This window comes from Erithacus rubecula, assembly GCF_903797595.1.
Source record: "Erithacus rubecula genome assembly, chromosome: 3".
In the NCBI taxonomy this organism is placed as follows: Eukaryota; Metazoa; Chordata; class Aves; order Passeriformes; family Muscicapidae; genus Erithacus; species Erithacus rubecula.
Window position 1 is genome coordinate 23,728,968 of NC_136689.1, and position 24,085 is coordinate 23,753,052.

The 24,085-nt window shown below is 44.3% G+C and overlaps 2 protein-coding genes across 13 annotated transcripts in view; both read right to left on the minus strand.

Moving 5' to 3' along the window:
• SGCE (sarcoglycan epsilon) overlaps positions 1 to 24,085 on the minus strand; it is a 452,776-nt gene that overhangs the window by 204,188 nt on the left and 224,503 nt on the right. The window lies entirely within an intron of this gene.
• LOC306800386 (serum paraoxonase/arylesterase 2) lies at positions 1,984 to 15,852 on the minus strand. Its single transcript, XM_079302450.1, has 9 exons — positions 15,709 to 15,852; positions 12,191 to 12,261; positions 7,681 to 7,736; positions 6,658 to 6,823; positions 5,647 to 5,773; positions 4,611 to 4,811; positions 3,932 to 4,013; positions 3,311 to 3,439; positions 1,984 to 2,436 (listed from the first exon to the last, which is right to left on the minus strand). The coding sequence occupies exons 1-9, from the start codon at positions 15,780 to 15,782 to the stop codon at positions 2,278 to 2,280; spliced, it is 1,065 nt and encodes a 354-aa protein (XP_079158576.1). The 5' UTR covers positions 15,783 to 15,852; the 3' UTR covers positions 1,984 to 2,277.

Below are 24,085 nucleotides of genomic sequence, written 5' to 3' on the forward strand. Positions count from 1 at the left end.
GATACTAAGAGGCTCCAGGTCCACAACTGACATGAAAAATGTGTCTGCTCAGCAGCTCCCCAGGCTTGGAGCCATCTACACACATCTGTCTTGCAAAAGTTCTCAGATAGCTGCAGCTGGGTTTTGGAAATGCCCAGAACTGCTCCAGTCTCTACAGCATGTTAAACAGGATGGGTTATACCTAAGGCCAGGCTTGAGCTGCATCTCCCACCTGCTGTTTGTGCAGAGGCTGCCAGGAGGTGAAGCTGTCCCCAGCCTGGCTCCTCCTGTGTCCTGCCCAGCACATCCTGAACACTGGTGGCCCTGCTCCCATTCCCACCTCTGCTCTGCAAGGCTGGCAGAGCTGAGGAGGAGGAGGCTGGCAATGGGCTGGCAATGGGCTTCCTGCCCATTCACTCAGGTCAGAATGTCCCTGTCAGTCACAGCAGATGCTGTGATGTCTCTCCTCTCAAATGCTGTAGGAAAAGATAACGCCCCTCGCCTGTCCAGGTTCCATCTGAAGGCAATCTGATGGGAAAATCTTCAGCACAGGAGTGGGTTACAACAGGAAAAAAAAAAAAAAAAAAAAAAGCAAGTGAAGACAGTCTTGATTTTCTGAAAGGCCAAAACCAATAAAAAAATGGAAGTTTGACAAGATCCAACATGTTGATTTTTTCATTTGAAGATGTTTTAAGCAACGGTAAAATGTGACAATAATGTTTTGATGGGTTACTTCTGCACTGCTGAGTGAAGTGACTGTTGCACTTTTACAACCAGAGAGTAAATCCAGGACCTGCAGGGTGACTGGTTGGCATTTCAGCTGTGTCACTGCCACTGATACATGATGTAACTCTTCAGAACAAAAAGTGACACAGGACTGGAATTATCACTTTGGAATGCTAGTGCAAGCCACTGATGGCTAATCACAAATGAGTGAATAGCCCAACCTCTCCTACTGTGAGAACTCCCTTCAGAACAGTTCTTTCAGCTTGGGCTCTGGGAATGACATCTGCTCTTCAAGGCTGAAAATGGATTACAAGTTCCTGTAGAAAAGTACACCAAGGAGGGGAGCTGGAAGTGTCCTGCAGGGAGAGAAGTTACTAAAGAAGGAGTGGGAAAACCAGAGTTAGGTAATGCAGAGTACAGCAAAGGGATTAGACAAAAGCTGCCCTCATTCAGGGCTGGCTCTGCTCTGTGGAAGGGCTGCACGCCCTGGGCAGCAAAAGACTCAGGGCTGTGATCCAAACAGATGAGTCCTTGTCACCAAAGCCTTCATGGGCAGACAGTGAAGCCTGGCCAGTGCTCAAGTCCCCAGATCAACTGAGCATTTTGGAGAGCACCGTAAGCAGCTTGTGCACAGACCTGCTGATGCAGAGCCACTCCCCCAGAGACCATCAATTAACTGTGTGATTAACTGACACCCAAGTCTGCCCCTCCAGCCATCACTGGCCCCTGCAGCAGGTGCTAGGTGGATACAAAACATCACAAATACCAGGCCCACTGTTGGTAGTGGGTGTGTAGGAGGCTGCTGGCATTTTGAAGGGCCAACCTGCCACTGGCTGTTCTCAGCCTCACACAACTTCTTGTGCCCAGTGAGTCAGTGGCAGCGTGGGGGCTTGGGGTGGAGCAGAGGCTTCCTGGGGCCAGCAGGTGATATGGCAAGTCATTGCAAATGACTGCTAACATCATCCTAAAAACAGTAGCTGAAGGAAGCCTGGGGGGCTTCTGGCAGTGCAACATGTCAGTAGCTGATGCCAGGTACACATGAAGGGCTGCCTGGTGCACAGCAGTGCCCGGGAATCCACACCAGCTGAAGTTAACCACAGAACACGTGTGACCATGGTTTAGAATAAAAACCCCTAGCAGAGTCCCTGGGAAGGCCCAGGGGTTGTGACAAGAATGCACACCACACTGGTAGTCAGCAATTCTCATTTACAAAATCACTTTTCCCATGGGGGAAAAAAAACAGCCAAACAACAAACCAGAAATCTAGCCAGCACATAGTTCAGTGTCCAATAGTTTAGTCATTTGCAATCTGAAATTGAACTTCAAAGGTTACCCTGTGTTAACAACGTGGGGTCCTCCCCATTACACAGATAAACTAAGTTCTCACCTTCACTTCCATTTCGTTTACTATTGCATAGAAGTCTCATTTTGGAGAGGAAGGCTAAAATACATTTCCATTACTGTAGTTAACCTTTATTGGAACAGTCTTCTTGTTAGCAGGTCTAGCAGAAACTAAGTGAGTTCCCACGGCATCAAATCCTTTCCACAGCAGCAGGTCTTGCCCGTGAGGAGCTATAGCTCACAGTAGAGAGCTCTGTGGAAGACTGTGCCAATGAGCAGTTTTTCCTCGTAGATGGATGCCACTGAGCTTCCCTGGAGCACAGAGCCATTGTCAGAGTAGACACGTGTCACCAGGGGCTCCTCCGAGAGGATGTTCTGGATGCGCAGCACCTGCCCAGGGAGGACACAGCTAGTGAGATGGCCACAGGTGAAAAAGCTCCAGGGATAGGGGAACATCAGCATGTTAAAGTAAACAAATCAGTGAGAATGAACAGCTGCTGATAATTGCAACCATGTGATTCCTGTGAGAGGGCCTTAGTGAAGCACCATCCATGAACAATGATTTTTTTAAGTTGTTGTGCATCATGTGTAAGGGAGAAAGGCAGCCATCCTCACCACTAGGAACCTGCACATTTTTTCCAGACTAAGAGTTAGTTAGTATCTTCCCATTTTCATGTTTTTCCCAGACAGACAGAGTACACAACTGCCTAGTATCATAAATCTATTGCTATTGAACATGGCAATTTTGAGAACTATCTTACAGGGAGCTTCAGACAAGGCTGAAATCAAATAGTCACTATCACCCCAATGTCAGTACCTCACAGATTTCACAGAATTACAGTCTAACCTACATTTGCATAGATTAATCATTCCTGTGGGCACATTTCTGGTCACTCTTTGCACTCAGCCAATTATATGTAGTTTGACAAAGTGGTGCTGGCCCAGTAATTAATACAGTTCATCAGAATCTGTGTGCATGTCCCCAGCTGCACAGAAAGCAGCCTAAGGAGTCCAAAGTGACTGAGCTACTGGTTGGAAATTATTTAGTTGCTGCCCAAGGATCTGAATAAGTGTTTGTTAGTGAGTATATGCTGTTCAGGCTCTCACTCAAAAGCAGAAGCCAGCTTGGTCTTTGCTTTAACAAAGGCACTTTGTGCCAGACACTTTCTATGAAATGCAGTTAAGTTATACCAGCATAATTTGAACAAAACAACTTTCTGGCACAGACATAGCCAAGAGACCAATGATGTCTCTCAAAAGGCACCTCAGATGCAGGAAGGTTCTCAGGATCATAGTGGAAGAGCTTCATCCCATTGGGATGACACCCTGCCCAGATGTCTCCAGTGCGAGGGTCAATAGACAAGTTATCGACCAGAGTGTCCAGCTGCAGAGTCTGTCCAGCACAGAGGAAAAACATAAAGTTAAATCTGTCACAAATCCTGGAAGTAAGCTACAAGATAACCAACAGACTTGTCTCATCTGACATAACTTAGACTGTTTTTTTTTTTTTTTTTAAAGAAATACTTTCCCCCCCACTTCTATTCTTCTTTTCCCCTGGTATGCATCATCCCCACCCCTGTGCTGTGAGAAACCTGCTTGCTGCTCTGAGCTTCCTCCATCAGCTCATTTACACCTTCTGTAGATGCTTTCAGGTCTCTGATCCACATTGTCTGAGGCAGACTTCCACTACAGCTCAACAGCAGACCCAAGACCCCTCCCTGGTTGTTGGTGGGAGGGTGGAAGAGGGTGGGCACCTCTGCAAACCCACAGCAGGAGCCACTCAGATCACAGCTTTACAGATGATCACACTGGAATGTCATTCATCAAACCTACTCTGCCCAAAATCCATATTTGCCTCTTTTTTTATAGAACAGCAGCACCTTACCTTCACATGGGTTAAACTCCAGTTAGCATGTTTTTCCATGACATAGACACTGTGATCCAATACATCTGCAATATAGATGTACCTTTAAAAGAAAGAAAAGCAGCTCTTAATGTATATGAGCAAGCAAACACCAAAACTAGGCAGTTCCTCCTGTGCAAACACACACACACAGACAGATCTTTCAAGCTGGCTATAGGGCACTGAAGCCAACCTGCTGAGGTGCCAGTGCAGCTTCACACTGTGCCAGCTTTTCCATTACAACACTGAAATAAGCCTTGGAACCAGAAAGTCACAATTAATGATTTATTTTTTTAAGATCACTGTCCACACCACAGGACTGGTTGAGTCAGATTAAGACTGTAGAGCACTCCCTGCTTGCAGAAAACCTGCCCCATTAATCCTTGCAAGCAAGACACACAAACTCCTGTATCAGCTGCTTAAATGCAGCAACTGTTCACTTATATTGCCTATAAAGTACCACACAATGCAGCAAACAATGCTGCTAAACACTGAGACACAAAACTGTGCTACAAGCACTGCAGCACCTGAGTTGCACAGGCAGCACCCTCCCTTACATGAACCAGTTCACACACCCAACCACAGGGGTATCACATGCACAAATTAGGATCTCAGATACTTCTGTGTGATCAAACAAAACCTAATGTAAGGAAAAACTTACTTTCTATCAGGTGAAACATTAATTCCATTGGCTGAATAAAACCCAGATGCTACTTCTTTAACTTCTTTTGGACTGTAGTAGACAACATTTGACCAGGTTAAACCCAAGAACATTTCCAAGAACATCAAGAGGAAGTCAGTGAAGTAGTGGTCATTAGTAGCATAGAAGCTGTCTGGTCCCATGGCTACTATATCATTCACACTGAAAAACATAAATAAAGAGATGGAGAAATAAAAAAATAAAAAAAAAAATTAAAACAGAGGTATGAAGGAGCATTTTAGGACTGCCCAGAATAGAGTCAGGACATGGTCATCAATACCCATAAAGAGGCTGCGATTATAGATGCACTTCAAGTAGTCATCAAATTATTTAGACCTTTTTACTTCTATTTTCTATGAGCCAGGACTGTCCAATGCTGAGACCTGAACAGAATCACAGGGCATCAACTAGAGATCTGGCTACCTGTCTGTAAGTACATGGAAATTACTAATATTATTATTATCATTATCATTCTTATTACTATCATAACTATTTGCATTACATTCAAGTAGAACACAGAGAACAAGTAGGTGTTATGACAACTTTATCAATCTGGCTGTATATTTGCACAATCATATTGCAGCATGACAGACCAAAAAAATTTTTGTATTAAAAAAACCCAGAAAAAAAGCTAAATGTATGGGGTTTGTCACAGTGTAGGAAATCCAGAGAATAAAAATTTGGAGACTCATATCTGCAATGACCTGAGCATGGGTTACATGAACAAAGGAGAAATGGATGCCAAGCTAATTCCCTGGCATCAATCACAGCAGGGCTTAAGACTAATCTGGTGATACAGCTGTAAAAAATCTAATTTAGAGAAGGGATTGGAGAAACACTGCTTTTGATTACACAGACAAGAAGTAATCAATAAGAGAAACAGGGATGCTGGTTAAAAAGGAAATATATTAATAACAGCTTAGACCCAAAATTCATCCTACACTGGATTTCACCAGTGCAGCCTGATGTGGGGGAAGACTGTATTTGAGTCCAGTACCTTGTCAGAAGGTCATGTCGAATGGTTTTCAGGTGTACAAGAGAATTGTCATCTTCTACAAATTTAAACAGTTCTACTGTGCTCTTCTGGTGAGGATGGTTCACAACAAAGAGGTACACGGTGTCATCTTGGAAAAGAAACAGAAACAGCAGAATTCTCTGCAAAGTCTGTGTGTGTACTAGAATTTAGCTATTTCTTCCAAGGAGGAAAGAAATTACCACCTCATCCTTATACCCAAGGCACTGGGTTTTGCAGTCTGTGAAACAGCCCCAGTCAGGTAGAAGAAGGGCTTGTGGCCAAGGCAGTTTGGGCTCTTGGGTTTGTCACCACATCCCCTGGGAGAGCAAAAGGAGCATCCTTCTCCTGCATCCTATGCAGGCTGCAGCCCATCTGCCCAGCCCTGCTAGCAGGACCCTACTTTAGCCACCACTGATTTTTCCAACACAGGGTGATGGGGATGCAGGTCAAACTGCAGCAATTCTCCTTTTATTTGCAGAATTCTAATTGCTCTGCTAAAACCCCCAGTGAAAGGACAGGGGAAAAGATACTTTATTGCTAATCAGAGCCTGTAGGAGAACAGAACCTGGCTTAGCCAGAGAGTAACAGTCTTTGGTAATTTACAGAGATTTGATAATTTACTGTTTTGCCACAAAAGTTTCCATTCTGGGCACTACTAGTTGGTGAAGGATGTATCTCCTCAAAACACTTGAGCCCAGTGTGAGGCAGATGTAAACAAACAATCAATTTCCTGTGGTTTTCAACTCTAACTTTTACCATGTTTTCTTTCCTATTAATATCCAGGGCATCTTTCTGTTTCAGACAGATTGAAATTATGTGCAACTGTGTTTCCTTTAGCAACTGACATTTACAAAAGAACAAAACAAAGGAAAAAGAACCCAAAACTTTTTGTGTCCCAGCAAGAACAATCACTGGGGGTGCAGGGCAAGGCTGCAAAGGGATTCCTGATTGTGCTCTGCAGGCTGATATCTGCCACCATCTCGAGCTCTTTACCTCTGTCTATGTAGGTGCTGATTCCATGAGGGTTAAACGATCCCAGGTCAAACCCTCGGCTGATTCTCAGTTCCACTGCTCTGGGGTTGTCTTCATTCAAATCCATCAAAAATATTTCACCTGGTTTATCTGGAGCAAAGCTCTTTAATCCTGGGTATTTCAAGCCCTGTAGAATCCAAACATAAGAAAAGAATTCCTGGATAAAAGGTACACAAGAGCATCACTGGGTTGAAGAAGCTGGGGCTTTGATCAGGCTTGGAAGCACCCAGGGGATGTCTGTGCCTCTGCTGCAGACTGCAGAGCAGTGAGGGAGGTGGAGGGATGGCTCTGCTGCCCCTGGCTCTGTGGGGACACAAGGAGCTGTGCCCAAGGCACCACAGCCCAGCCACACCTGGCGTGTCTGCAAACTGCCACACCGTGGGGACAGACTGGCAGTCCAGCACCACAGACTGATTTAACATCATCATTACCTCAGTGCTCAGAGCACAGAAATGAGAACATCAGCTATTGTTTTATAAAATAATCACCAGACATCCTAACGGCAAAGAAAAGGTTGAAAACCTATCTCATAAAGGCTAAAAAAAACCCAAAAAAACAAAACAAAAAAACAAAAACAAAAAAAAAAACACCAAAAACCAGGAACAGCAAAACTGACAAATAAAATCACTTTTTTTTTTTTATTTTTTTTTTTTTTTTTATAGTTAGGGAATTAATACATCTTCTTAACATGGTAGAGAATTGACATTTCAACATTTCAGTGAAGTAGCATGAAAGAAAGTCAAGGTTACATGGCCAGGTAAGTCAGTGCAATAGGATATCCATGTCAGAGCCACCAACACCACTTCAGAGTCAAGAAGCATGCTTGCTCAAACAGAGGGGAATGACAGCCAAGCCAACATAAGGCTGTTCTTTGGGAGCAGGTCAGCCTTGTGGAAAAGAGCCCCTGCTGCTGTTTTCACCTGTGGCTTCTGCAGATAAGGAAGCAGGTGAGCCCCAGCATGGGGAGGTAGCAGGGGAACTTACAGAGCTGATGAAAGCCAGTCCATTGGGAAGGATATCGATGTCTTCTGAACCAGTTTCTGCAAAACAGAGTAAAACAGGGGCTTTCAGGTGACATTAAGTATTTCCCATTGGAAAAACTCCTTTTAAATACAATTCCAGCTCCCATGAATGACCCTTTCTGATGTGACTGTGCACATGAGGAAGTTTGGTGGAAAAGATCACACAGTGTTAAAAGTGGTAGCAGAGGACAGTTAGGAACTGATGTTCCAGGGTGCCCCTGCAGTGGCCAGGCTGTCTCCCACCAGCTCCATGTGCCCCAGATGTTGAGATGAGTCACCAGGTGTGGGATGAATCACCAGCTCCTGAGGATATTCTGCAGCAAGCAATCAGTGTGGGCATGGAGATTTCCAGAGCAGGACCATACCTGTGACTCAGGCCTCAGGCTTGCATAAGGCAGCTGTGGGAATTGTGCACACTAATTCTCCTGGTTGAGCTGGGACACTTCACAAAGGTGGATTGCCAAATATTTTGTTAAAGCTCTCAAGTGACAGAGAACCAACTATATCTACAACAGCTAAGGGCTTTCATAGTTAGACCTCACTTTCAACTACAGGTAATCACTTCCAATATTGCCAGTTCCTGTAGCTCCTAATATTTTTCCCTGCTAAGAAAGGAAAATAAAATCCCTTTAGTAAGAACACTAAAGAAATTTTAGGTTTTCATCAAGCACTCTCCAAAGAGCTTTTAGTGCAATGCTGGAGCCCATTTGCCATCCCACATTTCCACCACTCCCCTGAGAAGCCTCCCCTCTCTTTTCCAAATCACCAGCAAAAACAGCATTCCTCACAATCCACTTGCCAGATGATGAGGGAAACCACTCAGGAGCATTTGCTTAAAGAAAATTCTTCTGCAGGTTTTCTTTATCAGAGCCATCAACACAAGGTTTTTCCACCCAGCTTGTCCCATGTCTCCACACCCTGTCCTGCTTTGCCACAGCCTGCAAGGGTCACACAATCCCTCACTCCTCAACACCTCCTCCCAAGGATGCACCTGCAAATTTGAGCTGGGTTTACTGTTTGCTTTTAAGCAACTCCTATTTATCCAAGCACTTGGCTGGGCTGCAGTTTATCCTGGGATCACTGACTGCCTCTGTGGAGATGAACCAGAATCCCAAGTCCACACATCCATGGAAGTTCCTCCCCAGCTCAGCCCTGGTAGGATGCAGTAGCACAACTTCTCACTTCTGGCCAGGAGCAGCTCCTCCTCAGCCTGAGTAAGTTCCTGTTCCATCCCATGACAGCAATGAGCAGAGTATCCCTGCCTTCTGATGAGCAAAAAGTCTGAAGATGCATTTTGGGAGGAGTCAGCTGTTTCCCACCCTGGGTTTTGGTTCCGAATTTTGACTTACTCAAGCAAGAAACAACATCTGCACTTGTGTGTCCAGAGACATTTAGAGTCTGTATTTTCCAATTGCTGTTTTAAGTTTGAGTGGGGTTTTCTCCTCAGCTCAGCTTACACTCTGATTTAAGCCACAAACTCCTTTCCTTCGCCCCAGTCTCTTGAAATATGGGTTAATTTATGAAATGGGGTTAGTGGCAATTCTCCACTTCCCAGGATTGCTGTGAGGATAACAGCACAAATAAATGCTGAGAGGCTCAATTGCCATGGTGACATGAGCTGGACAGACAGCTTTTCCTGGCAGCACACACTGGTGAGTGCATAAACAGAGATACAATCATTTATCGCTACTGAATCAGTGAGGCTGCCAAGCAGAAAGATGAGCAGGCTAATTGGGAGCAGATAATTAAAAACCACAAGTGGAAGGAGCACTCTGAGAGCCCTGCACCCAACTGCCCCAAGAGAAACTGCCCAGCAAAGCACATTTTGGGCACTCCATGGCTGGTCCTGGAATGTGTGGAAGGCAGTGGTGTCAGGAGAGCAGTGGAATGCTGACTCAGCACAGCCCTGCTGATCCAGCACACCGAGGAGGGGCTGCAGACACAGGGACTCTCCTGCATGCCCTGCTTTGGGAGGGCTCTGTGGGCCAGGACAGTCAGGAACTGACTCCTCAGGTGTCACTCAAATGCACTATGTTGTTTAATTGCATCACTGAGCCCAGCTTGTCCATGGGATTATCTGAAGAGGTGGCATTTAAGAAAAATTAAAAGACAGCATGAAAAACTGCTGCCTACTTTAGAAACACTGGCTTTTTGCTGTTTTTGATTTTATCTTAGTATGATGTACTCTGCAGGTGTATCTAACAAAAAAACTCATCTGGATTTCATATCCAAAGGTGTGACACCGTTTTGCCTTTATCCCACAAATTGTTCCAAGATACAAGTATTTCTAGAAACTTCTATAGTAGCTTCCTGAACTTTAGGAATTAGTACAGGAGATATGGTTAGTTTATTATAAACCAGTGACATGATGAGCCACCAATAAAACTCAGAAGCTGGTGTTTATTCTGCAAATATAGCCTTTCCTACATATTTATGAATGAGGCTTAGGACAAGCTGCAATTTTTGTTTGTTCAATGTTTGCATCTGTGCTTATATTGCACAATATTTGCAAAGCAGAATAAAGTCTTCACAAAGATACAGAAAAGATTAAACTGTGTAGAAAGAAAAGGGTCCACTAGAGAAGTCTTCCATTTGCTCTGTTTGCTTCACTTACTATAGATCTATCACTTATAATTCACAGGCTGTACCAGAGGTCTGTTCTTCTATGTACAGAATGGATAGTTTAAGATTATTTTGCTCAGATCCAGCTGATCCAGCTCTGGGACCTATGTAGCATTTAAGAGTTCAGAAGGACTGATTTAAATATTAAAATAAAGGGAGATTGTTTTTTAAACTTGCATTTTAAAGGCAAAAGGCCCAGGAGGCCAAGATGTTCATGTACAAAGACATCCTTACACAAAGCCACCCACACAAGCAGCCTTGAGTACAGCAGAACCCCATGTTTGAATTGCACTACCTAGGCAGTATTTGAGCTTTAGGGATCCTTGGTCACCCTGAGTGATAAAAGCCCCCTAGTCACAGCAAATGAGTTTTTAGAAGACATTTGAGTGAACTTTTGTGCCAACTTTTGAGTTTGCACAAACCTTTGTTACTTCTCTTTCTGCCACACTGGACCTGCTAAACTAATCTTTGGCATTTTTTTGCAAGGCAAGGTGCAGTTCTCTGTGTGAAGGGACAGAACTAGAGGAGCCAACAGGAAGCAGAAATGAAGCTCTGTAAATGGATCCACTGCCTCTAAGCAGAGACAGGTTCTCAGAAATAACCTAATCCGCATGTAAATGCCAGGCACAAAAACCAAGATACTGTTCAGAAATGAAAGACAACTCTATTTGTCTTTTCCAAGTTTCCTTCTTTCCTCAACAGAATAATCATGTTGCAAAAAATTCATAAATATTGCAATAGTGATATGCTTAAAGAATTACTCAGAAATTATTTTATATTCATCACCATCAAACAAGCATCATTCATAGGCTTGTATGAGCAAATTACAACTTAATCTAGAAGACCTGGAACTATTTTTAATGCAATTTTTTGTGTACCTATTCTCAAGCACAAGAACTCTGCATATACTTATTCATAGCAGCAATTTGGCTTTATAAAGATGGATGTTTGAATCCTGACACAAGGAAGAAACTAGATTTTTGAAATCAACTCACTGACTCAGCAAGCTCAAAGGCAAGGCTGTAAAAGTTCATCCTATGACTTTTTACACAGGAAAAAAAAAATTCAAGCTAATTTAAGATATTTCCAAAAATACTAAGGAGGGGGAAATCCTTAGCCATCAAGCCTGTTGTTGAGGTTTTTTTTGGGAGAAAGGGAGACACAAAAAAGCTATCCATTTAATAAACTGGTTATCCTAAATGGAGAAAAAAGAAGCCAAGACAGAAATGCTGCTGTGTGCTAAACACATGGCCCAAAGTACAAAGTCAACATTTCAGGCACTCTGTTAAGCCTCTCTGCAAACCAGACTAAGATGACAAACATGACCCCTTGCTCTTTGGAACTGCACAGCTGCATTGCACAACCACGCCGAGCTCCCGCTCGGCACCAGCTGCCTCTGAAACATCCCCAAAATGTGGCACTGGGGAGGGACATCCTGGCTGGCATTTAGCTGCTGCTCCTTCACCATGTGCCTGTGGCCCTCCCCTAGAGCTCCCACCCTTGCAGCATGTCCCATCCCCAAGATGCCACCAGCTGACAGCCTCCTGTAGGCACCTGCCTGAAGAGCCAGCCCACCCTCCTCCAAAAGCCAAATCATTTCCTAAGTGACTTAGCAATGGGCAAGTGTTTGCAAAGTACTCGATTTCAAGAAAAGGACAAGAAACTAAAAACCAACTTACACCAAACTAACTTTTCAGTACCATTTTCTTCCTGCAGCTTCTCCCTATTTCCAAGTCCGAGCAGCAAATGAAAGTCAAATCAACACTTTGTTTTTGGGAAGCTGGCTTTAAGAAGCCACTACAAAAGAAGTGTGGACAAAAGCAAAGCACTCAGTTATTTTAAGCACGTACCGATGCCTTTAATGAGCCGGCAGCTCGGGAGGCTCACTGGGGGCACTTCCCGTGAAGCATTGAGCCTGCTCCTGCAAGAGGGAAGAACAGGGTTAGACAGCACACAGCCACTTTTGGAACAGGTAAATGCCCCGGCTTCCAGTTTTATTGTCTGCCATATTGCAGCAACAAATCAGCTGTAAATGAGTGAATAAGCAAACTCCAGAACCAACAACAGCAACTGCTCCGAATCACTGCAGTGGTTACACATGACCAGGGATTAAGTGATTCTTCCACTCTGAGTAACTTCAGAAACTTCATTTTGTTCACGAGCTTCAGCAACAAGCTTTCATGACCCACCGCAGCTCAGATGATAAAATAACATAACCACACTTTCTTCAGGTTTCAGACACCTAAATATAGAACCACCCTGCAGTTAGGACCAACATTTCACATGAGGGCAATATCCTAGTACAACCTACAGCCTATTTTTGGTGACTGGGACATCAGCAGTTGCACTTGCTTCATTTTTTGTCTGCATTCAAAGGCAGCAATGGCACTATTGCAAGGCAGGAGCACTCATTTCCTTACAACAAGCAGGACCTAAGAGTATGGTTTCTAGCAATTACCTTGTCCTTTCCTCTTCCCTCCTGGTAACCACCCCAAGCATTACTCTTCATCAGGACTCATTTCATTCATGAATGCACATGAAATTCCACCTCTGGCTCATATATCAATGGACAAAAAGATATAGACAGGCACACACAAATTTGTATTTCTCCATTTTCTCAATTCCAAGTTGTTTGTAAATCTGCATGAATGACACCTCACAGCCAGGAGGTTCGACCATGCTGGTCCACAGTGACACAAGAAAATATATTGCATTTCTATGTTTTCTGGTGTGCTAGAATTTTTTTTTTTTTTCCTGTCCAGAAGGAAGTATTTAACCTAACGTGTAACTCCATTGCAAGACTGTCATATGCATGTGTTGAGGTTATTGCTGCAAGCACAGGAAATTCTGAACGCAAAGATCCCATAGCAAAACCTTCCCATGTTTATGTTATAGTTTTAGGCATAAACATAAACTAAACAGCAGTATCAGTCAGTGATATGAAAAATATGTGATAGGGTTGAGCACTGTATGGTATATCAGTCCTGCATTTTTTTAATCACTTAAACATGAATTGTAAATTGCTTCAGTGCTGTATCATTGACACAGGCTGTTAATATAAGGCCAAAAGAAAAGAAGATAAACAGCAAAAAGTGCAGACGACAGCAAGGGAAAGGAGCCAAGTTAAGCCCTCCCAAGCCCTCTCTCCCAGCACAGGGGAACTGACAGAATCATGTTGGCTCCCAGCCCACAAACAGCACGGGAGGGATATCAGCTGCCCCCTTACCCATCATCCTGGCACAGCCAAACCCACCAAGCCCTCCAGGGTGCTTCAGGGTGATCTTGCCTGAAGCTGCACTGCTGCCTGCTTAGGGCCTTTCCCTTCCCTATTTTCATCAGCTTTTCCCAGGCAGGCTGCAAGTGCCCTGAGCCAGAAGCACAGCAGGAACTCAGCCAGCAGCCAGCAAGGGATGATGATATCCCGACAGCATTCCCAGGGAAACACTTCATGGGCTGGAATGAGAATAATTCAAAAGGACACCAGTCACAAGCCTGCAGCACATACAGAGGCTTTTCCAAAATGTGTCAGTTTATCTAGCTCAGACAGCCTCAGCCACGCAGCCAGATGGCCTAGATTACTGACTGGCCCTACTAAGAATGGCCCAGAATACTGCAGGAGGACCTGCAATATGTGCAGGATGCAACTTCAAAGAAAGCAAGAGTTTTTGCTACTTGGTGCAACTCCAGTGCATGGCATCTTTTCCCTCACAGCTTCTCTTTCCAGTTTCAGTCCTCCACCTGCTGTCCTACTTCATGGGACACAGACCACAGGCCTCCCCTTTCCTTCAGAAGGAATCCCTTGTATATTCAAAGACCGACCTCTCTTTTAGTTTTCCTCGTCTCTAGACTAACCAATCATGAGTCTTTTGGGATTTAATTCTGGGGATTTTTTAAAAAATTCAGAAGGAACTGCAGAAAGTCTTTGCTGGATTCCTGCCCTCTGGGTAGGGGATGAATAAAAGAGACCCTTGGCAAGAGCTAACACCACCCACAGTTTCTTCTCTCAAGACTGTATTAAATTACTTTTAGAGTACTTTGTGGTCTGAAGTTGTGTGTTTCCAAACTTGGCAACTGTCTTAAGACTGCTGGTACACTGCAGTTTGCAGAAAACACAGTACACAGGGAAAACCTGCAGAGAGGTACAGGGGCAGGAGGATCCTGTTTCCCCACGAGATTCTCCTTTACCAGATTCCTAATGTCTCATTTGTTCATTCAGTTTGGAGGAGAGGTGGAGCCCCCTGCTCTTCACAGCACTTTGAAATGGCTCACCCCATTAAGCCTGGAGCATCTCCCAGTTCTGCTGTCCCAGCTTATGCAACTCCAGGGCAGGAGGGCCCCGTTACCTCCGTGGCTGTCCCCAGTAACACTCGTGGTGGATTTAGTGCAACACACAAACTCATCCATGCCAGGTACCAGGGTCTAGGCAGTAAAGCTCTCCTTTTGTAATTGGACACAATTACTATCTACCCAAAGTTCAATTAGCTGATGCCATTGCTTTGAAATCAGGCATTTGGAGTCCTTGTGAGCATAAACAAAATTATAATGACTTTGTCATCTTCCAGCACAGTAATTCAGCATCACTTTTGTGACCTGAAAGGACTGGTTACACATTTGGGAGCTTTCAGGACAGAAGCTGCTGTAACAGCAGTGTTCACATTCCTACCTCATGGCATGAGGTGTGTGATGTGGAGCATGACGTGGCTGGTTTCTCCAGCTCACAGCAGGTGAGGTCACAAGTTAGGATCCCCAAAGCCTGTGCTCCATCAGAGGAAGCCTCACCTACACAGCAGGTACTGTGATCCAGAGGTCAGCTTTGGAAGAACATAACCCGAGTTTCTGGCAAACTGATTTAGGGTTACTGTCGGCAGATGAGGTAAATTCAGACAGTGCTTTTGGCACACCCCTGTTAATTGCAGGGGTATATACCTCCATAAAAACAGAAGTACTAGCCACCCTCCCGACCCAGGGCACCTTCTCCCTTGGTCCCCCTTGCTCCCAACATCATCCTGAGGAGGATTCACATCCACTCAGCGAAAAGGGCATTTCTGCTGCACACATGGTGCCGAAGTTACATTGTACCGAAACCAGATGAAAAGGGCATTACAGCGCCTGTATTTTCTCGGGAAAATACAGTTCCCTTGATAACGCTGACGGCAAGGACGGTGCTGCTGCTGGAGAACCCTTCCCCTCCGCTGACCCCGCGCTGATGCAAGGGCAGGTGCTGGCTCAGCTGTGCCCGAGACCGGGATTGCGGTGTTCTCCCGCTGGGAGGGCGGGGAAGCTCCCGCCGGGATCCCGCCGGAGCCCGCCCGTGCCCCGTCCCGCCCGCCGGCACCGGGCCCCGCAGCTCCAGAGCCCGCTCACCCACCGGAAGGCCAGCAGCCGCTCCGCCGCCAAGGCTGCCGCTATCCCGACCAGAGCCAGCGCCAGCAGCTTCCCCATGGCCGCTCCCGTCCCGTCCCGTCCGTCCGTCCGTCCGTCCCGCCCCCGCGCCCGGCGCTGCCCGCTGCCCCCGCCCCGCCCGGCGGGCCCGCACCGCACCGGGGCCGGGCCGGGCTCGGCAGGCTGCCCGTGCCGTGGGCAAGGCGGGGCGGCAGCTCCCAGCTCCGCTATAAATACAAATAAAAATAGACTCGCTGTGCAAAAGTGAGCGTGTCAGACTTCGCACGGAGCGGAATGTTCAGGTACACCTCGTACATGCTATTATGTGTACACTCATACCGAAGTTTTCTCCCCCGAAATGATGTTTCTTCCACTGCCACCCTCCCATCCATATCTTCCTCCTCTGTGCAAGAGAAGGGCTGCAGAAGCCACCTCAGGGCTCCAGCCTTCCTCCATGCAGCTTATGCATCTCCTTCAGTGCTTTTGTATCATCTTCAGTGCTGGTCTCCCTGTACTTTCTGGGTTTTGGAGGAACACACTTGGCAGCTTAATGATCTCCTCAGCAGATCTTTCCCTCTCTGCACTGTGAGTGTCCTCACCTGCACACATTCCTTTGCACTTTTCTGAATGTCTGAGCCATCACTTAAAAAGGCTTTTCTGCTCTTCTTGACCTTTTCCTTGAGGCCAAGCAGATGCTCAACACTTAGTAGTGTTCGAGAAAAGTGTGTCAAGGAAGAGGAGGAACTCTAAAATACTTTTCCCCCTCAGTTTTGGAATACTCCTTTCCCCTTTTCTGGTCCTTGATTACTTTTAAATCATAGATGAGGGTTTTTTTTAGGAGGGATGCATGGGGCTGTTGTGATCCAAGTGCAGAATCTGGCACTTAGCCCTTGTTGAATCTCATATCATTGGCCTCAGCCCGGGGATCCAGCCTGTCCAGATCCCTCTGCAGATCCTTCCTACCCTCCAGCAGATCAACACTCCCACTCAGCTTGGTGCTGCCTCAGACTTACTGAGGGTGTGCTAGATCCCCACACCCAGATAAATATACTAAACAGGACTACCCAAATACTGAGCCCTGGGGAACACCACTCATGACTGGCCCCAGCTGGATTTCACTCCATGCACCACCACTCTCTGTTTCCAGACACCCAGACAGTTTTTTCACTCAGTGAGCAGTGTACCCATACAAACCACATGCAGTTTCTCCAGGAGAATTCTCTGTGAAATGGTCTCAAAGGATTTTAAAAGTCTCAGTAGACACATCCCACACAGCCTTTCCCCCCACCCACTAGGCAGGTCACCCTGTCATAGGAGGAGACCAGGTTGGTCAAGCAGGATCTACCTTTCACAAGCCCAAGCTGGCTGGGCCTGATCCCCTGCACATTCCATTTGATGGCACTCAAGATGATCTGTGCCAAGACCTTCTCTGGCACTGGAGCCAGAGAATAATCGGGTTGTGTGAGCCTCCCCACCCTGTTTCCATCATGGCAACTGTGTCATAGTTTCCCCTGCTGCATAATGAATTCCTGCTCCTCCTGTTTGCTGCCCATGCTGTATGCCCGTGTGCAGATGCACTTGGTTTGGACTATTGCTGGGGTAGAAGCCCTAAGTCCTGCATTTTCACACACTTCTATGATTTCTAAGACCCCAGTGACACCTGCACCTTTGCTGCCATGTGGATCTCCATCCATCTCCATCCCCCTGCCACTGAGCCAGCAGGCTAAAGGAGCATGTTAGCACACCATCCATCAAACATTGATGTACTGCCTCCAGGCTTATCTCTACCTAGACTGGTTTTATCCCCTTTCCTCTCCAAATTTAGTTTAAAGCTCTCCCAATGAGCCTTTCTAACAGGGCAAAGATCTTTGAGATCAGGCATATCCCATCTGTTACAAACAGACCTGCTTTACATAGATTGAACCATGATTAAAAAAAATATTCTTCTGGTTTCTTATCTCAGGTTTCATACCAAGACCACTTTTCTAGCACAGTAGGTTTCATTTATTTATATACACTGCACTTATTTTGCAAAAGCACATACTGTTTACTGCATGTGAACACAGTTTTGAGACAAAATGAGTGCAATTCATCTGATAAAATGTCAGTGTTTGCAGGGGAGATGAAGACATCAGAGCTGGTTATAAGATTGCAGAAGTGACCACACTGTGTCAGATCAAGGGTTCAGCTCAACTGCTAACAAAGGCGTGGGCTTAGGAAGAGTAAGGAAGTGGGGAGCAAGCTAGATAAATCCCCCAAGTTTCTGTCCTAGCTCTTAATTCTTTTTAGCTCAGTATGATGAGCTTTACCTTTTCAGTAATAGAGTTACCATTCAAGTACTTTCCTGTCTTTCTTTGAATTGAGTTGTGCTTTCACTATACTTTTGCTGGTCTCAAGTCACCTAGGCCCCTTTATGGTCACTGCAGAAAACAGTTACTTTAAGGCAGCAATTCATATATAAGGTATCTAAAATAGATCAAGAAATCTTTCCTAGGAAGTGGACATCTCTCTGCATTCATTGGAAAGGAGCCTTCAGTGACTAATTCAAGTGCAGAAATCTGCTCTGTAGGTGCCTGAAGGTAGATGGGATGAATATCCCCTGAAGTCTCTGCTTATCAAGTCACCCCTGACTGAAGGAAGACTCTGGGCTTCTCAGCAGCCCCCCTGCTCAGCACATCCCAGCCAGCCTGGGGTCTGCCCACTGGCACTGCCACATCTGCTCTGGCTTTCCCTCACCAGCACCTTGGCTGGCCAAGGGGATGCAGCAATGCTGGAAAACTCTTGATTGCCTTTTTGTCTGTGGTCTTTGCTTTGGGGCACTCGGCAGACACCTGGGGGTGACCTCCTGCCACACAGCATAATGACTAAAAGCAGGAATGAGCTGTGTGCATGTAACCAGCTGGAGAGGGATATCTACCAAGCCTGGTAAGGGAGGAAGTGAGCAGAGCAGGGAGACAAGGAAAGTCTTATGCTAATTTAGACATTTAGACTCTTGTAAGTCACTGAAAGGAAAGAAACCCTCAGTAAACAAGTCCAAAGGTGGATTTATCCCATCTGGGAAAGCATACATGAAGTAGGACAAGTAGCAGTCTGAAGATGCCAAGGCTTCCTATCTCCCTGTCTCTCCCAGCTGATGGAAATCAGACAGCTTACTGAGAAAATAAAAGGGAGCATTTAAATTAGTGAAGGCAAAGCGAAATTTTTCTAATAAAATTTTTGGAAGTTTTAAATCTTTGACTTCTAAAAGATTATGCCCTTTACTTGTGCTTCTCTATCTTTTTCAACAGGTAAGATACAAATGCTGTGTATGCAGAGATTTGGATTTCACAACTATTTCAAAATGCATCATTCTTGAGTCATAAATGAAACACAATATGTTTTACCAAACAAACTTTTACAGCCAAAACTCTCTTTTTATCCAGATTTTACTCTCTCTTATAGTGATGTTAATCTGAGGTAAATCCACTGATATCTGCACTGCCAAAGTATTTACAATGAATTTACACTAAAAATGAAAGGTCAGACCATGATTCTAGAGCACTTTTTGGGGGGGTTATCTGACTAAATACAAAAGCCTACAATGCAGGAGTGATAATATTAAGTGGATCCTTCAGTTCATGGGGGGCACTGAGGGCCCCAAGCTCTGGAGGACATTGAGGGCAAATCTGATGGACAGTTCTTGGGGAGTCAGGCAGTGCTCAGTGATCCAGGGCTGCTCTACAAATCGTGAATGAAATTCAGGAGGGGACATGTGGGTGTGCAGATAAGGAAGTTTTGCTATAGTTTAACTGTACAAACAAGCAGATGTCAACACAGGGTGGAAAGGTTCAGAGAGGGTCCAATGGGATCTTGAACTGAACTCACTGGTTTTGCTGAATTCAGATCTTAAAACTGAGTTGATGTAAAGGCCACATCCATCATATTGCTGCTGACATGCAGGTGCTGAACTAGCTTCAAGTAAAAATAAAAACTGTCAGGCAAGAAAACTGTTTCCCAAAAAAACAGGCAGAAATCACAAGCAAAGCCTGTGGTTTGCCAACTGAAAGATGAGGGGAAATGCTTCTAAAGCTGCAGATTGTGGAAATGACAAGATCCTCTACAAATGCTGTGGCCTAAAACCACTTTAGCCCTGTTAGCTGATCAAAGGGAAATTGCAGAAGGCTTGCTCAAATATCTCAGCAGTTTCTTAGACCTTGCATTCTTTAGCCTTGTTAGAGGTAAAAGCCACTTCTCAGCTCCCTATTCAAAAACCTGAAGCAGAGATTCATACAGCATCTGTGCCATTGCCACAGAACAAGGCAAAGTCCCTGCTCACACCCTACCACTGCTCATAAATACAGTGTCACCAACCATTTAGAAAACATGAGTTCACTACTATCACCTAATAAAGAGATTGGACCTCAAGGCATTCAAGAAGACAGATGCATAGTACCTTTCACAAAGAAAAAGGTAAAAACATTCCTGCAGTGACACCAAGATATATTAATTTTTTTTCAGCTGCTGGGAAAAACACCTGTCACAATGACATCAGCAGATTTTTGGGTGAGGGTGCTGAAAAGGCTTTTGCAGGAACAGTCTGGCTTTTAGCCCTGTCCTGCTCCAAAGTGAGTGAAAGTCTCTATCTGGCCTTTGCAGAGCTGTGTGAAGATTCCAGCACTGCAAGCCATGAGCAGCCCAGAGGCATCTGCATAAATTTGAGGATCCAAATAAAATTCTGAGTATATTTTGGTTCTTTCATGATGATGTGAGGTAATGAAATGGTTCTTACTGATGACAAAATGTCAGAACATGTCATTGTCAAAAAACAGCCCCAAGCAAGGCTATGTCCTAGCCCAGCTTTTTTGTACTGCCTTTATGCAGCAGATTTTGTTGCTGCATCTGGAAGCAATGGCAAAGCAAGCTGCTTTAATTATTTTATAGGTGGCAGAATTGCTAAACTGGAGAGGTGCCAGGCTAAATCAAAAGTCAGAGAGGTACTCCCAGGCAATCTGCCCTTTGGTGCTGACAGGGTGCTGGGTGTGCAGGACAGCACTGGTGGTTTTCACTGCACTGCCACAACTCAGCCCTGTCACAAGCATTAAGAGAATAATGCTGTCTTTTTTCAGCCAGAATCATGCTGAGCCAGTAGTGTGCCTCGGCAGCACAATCCTTCAGTCTTGCAGGTGACATTCTGCTATTGTGGCAGCAAGCTCCTCAAACACTGTGGCTGATAATTCAGCTGAGGGAGACAGCCATGTGGCTTTTGAAAGATTAAAGCTGTGTGCAAAAGCAAGGAGGTTCCTGACTTCAAAGACAAGTAAAGGAGAGCATGTTCCTGTCATTATCACTCCTCTGTACAGTAGGACTCTCAGGCAATACATAAAAATGGCTCTGACTCTCAGCCCACTCTATGTACACTATTATTTTTTTTTTTTGCATTTGCAAATAAAAAATCCAAAAATTCAGTGTCCTGAATGCTGAGATTTGTCAAATTGTCAAATATTAACCACTGCCAAAGACTATTGCAGTCTTAGGTACATTGGTGTGAGCATTGGTGCATGTATCACATATATGTGCTGCACATTGTTGTGTTTTGGGACAGAAAGTACAGTCCAACACAACCACATAAAGATATAATTCATGGAATCATAAGGTTTTAAACTTTTCTTTTAAGCATAAACTATGAACAGATAATGTGAAAAAGACTCCAGGATCTAATCCAACACATGCTGAAATCCTTGAGAGCTGCTACATCAGCCTCTCCTCTGCAAACGTGCCAAAGAGCAAAGAACATGGCCTTGGTTGTGCCTGAGCCTTTGTACCAGCCAAAAACAACCCCCTCCACCCCCACCTTCCTCACTCTGCTTTTGTGGAGGAGGTGTCACATGGGTGGCCAGGACAGAAGGCACCACAGGATGTTACAGAGCACTGTCAGATGCAAACATCTAGCTCACTGCAACCTAGCTCAGCCAGGAGCAGGTTGTACATGGATCTCACAAAGCTCTGATCTCCCTTCTAGGAGAAGGGACAACTTGTCTTTCCTTCCTAAAATCATCACAAGAAAAACAGAGTGGAGCTAGAGAGCAGCCAGCATGGAATGTTGTGCACCTGACACTCAGAAACACTGTGTTTCTCCTCCTCTCCTTGGAGTGCCCTGGGTGACTGGTCCCAACAGGCATACAGCTTGAGCATGTCTCATCTAAACCACTAGAATCTGGCTGACAGTAGTTTTTAGGAAACTGCACACATTTTTCTTGTGGTTCTTTTGTTCTAACACGAGCAGAAATTTGAAATTTAAAAGAAAACAGCTGATTTCTATTGTATGGTAAGAAAGCAGAAGTGATTATATTTTAAACCCTTAATTAGGAACTTTGAAAGAAGCTCAGCATTTCTGATCAAAGTGTGGAGGTACACACAGTGCTGACCATGTTCCAATTTTTGACCACATTAATTTGACTTACAAATACCAGCATCAGGAACAAGAAATACAGCATGTACCTTCACCTTTCAGCAATCCTACATAAAGTGCTCAGAAGGCTGTAGAGCTCTTCTGTACCACCTGTTAGAACATTCTTATGATCTACTAGTAAGGTCTCATCTCAATATATACATTCTGACTTTTAAAATTCTATATTCTAATACCTCTGTTAATGGGTTTGGTGGTTGGTTTTGGGTTTTTTTCATAATAGCAGTTTCACGAATTCTTGTTTTATTATAACATAGTGGCACAATTCAATAAAATTGCACATAGTTGGAACTTTCAGCACTTTCTTTTAAAGCCTCCTTCCACCTCTCACATTCCCCAGAATCACAGGCATCAATGGCCAAACTGGGGCAAACCCAAATATTTAGACCTCTTCATCCTGGGGTATTTTTCTCTCTTTGAACCACCCTGCTTTGGAAATCAAACAGCAGTCACAGAACTGCACATCATCACAGAAACATTCCTCAAAGTGCTTCCTCAGAGATTAATTCGATTGCAAGAAATTTGGGTGTTTACAGTCACTTCTTGCAGTAACAACTTTCTTAGTGTTTTTAACATGTGAACAATGCATATCACTTGTAAGAAAACAAGTCAGAATTAAATAACTATGGTTTAGGAAACTTTGTGTTTTAGTGGATCATTTTAAGTAAGACCAGAATGTCCTTAGAAGGAAAAGCTGGATTTTTTTTTCTAAAGGGAATTCTCTGACTTCTGTGGACTCTGCTCTAGGAATCAGGCATATCTGTATGATGACCAGATCTTTCAGTGCACTTTCCATTGACTCAGAGGTGAAAAATTAGATGGATTAAGAGTGGGAAAAAAGTATTTTTCTGAAAAGCACAACAGATATTGTATCATAATTTGATTTCAGTGTTAAGTAAGCAAAAAGTTTAAATTAGAAAAGAAAAGCAGTAATGTTCTATTTCTGTGTTGTATTTGAAAACAGTTTCTAAATCACTATGGCACATACCTTGTTTATTAATTAACTTTTATTTATGCATATTATTACTAAACGTGTTCTAAATGTCAACTCACTTATCTAAATATTGATTAAATTACTGCCTTTGACAAACATCTATAATTTACTACTAAAATTACTCTCCTACAGAGGGTTGTTTGTAGCCCTCTTTTATTTGGCTTACTTTACAACCAGATTTTATAACACAGATTATATTTGGTTTATTTTACACTTAATGTTTCCAGAGTATGTCTGATCTGATTTTGATTTCCATCTTCAGACCAGTGAAATTGCACCCTACAAGTGTTTCCACAAGCTCTTGCAGGGAACAATGTGACAAACTCAAGACTCAGATATTTATGCTGGAGGCATCGATGTTTGGGCAAAGGAGGAATAATAATATTTCTTGTCTGAGCTGAGCACTGGTGTGCTGTAAAAGTCACATAATCCTCCAAACTATCTCACTCTGGCTTGTGTCTCTGTAAGTAGTTTTATTTGCTTCCCTGGAAACAAAAGTCTTATCTTGAGAAAGTTGATGGCAAAAGTGAGTAACTAGATCCTCTCTCTACACTTATCCTTGCTTCAGAACTACACTTATCCTTGCTTCAGAAATATCCTCGTGCTTCTCTCCATGTGAAAAACCTTCCACCAGCCAGAGGTGGAGAGGATAAAGCAATGTGCAAAGGCTCTTTAGCCTGTTCTTCTCTTGGAGAAGTTATATATTTCAACCAGGAATAAAAACAACACTCTAAGTTACCATTTCTCAGAAGGAGGTACATTATTGACAAGATTTGTGCTGCAACAGAATGATAAGTAGGTTGATGTTTTTAAAGGTTTAAAGGATCTTCTTGAAATATCTTGAAACTGAAGAGTTTTCTCAAAGTGCTTTTCTGTTGTAGATGCAATTCACCAGATCTTTGACATGACTATGGTGATACTAAA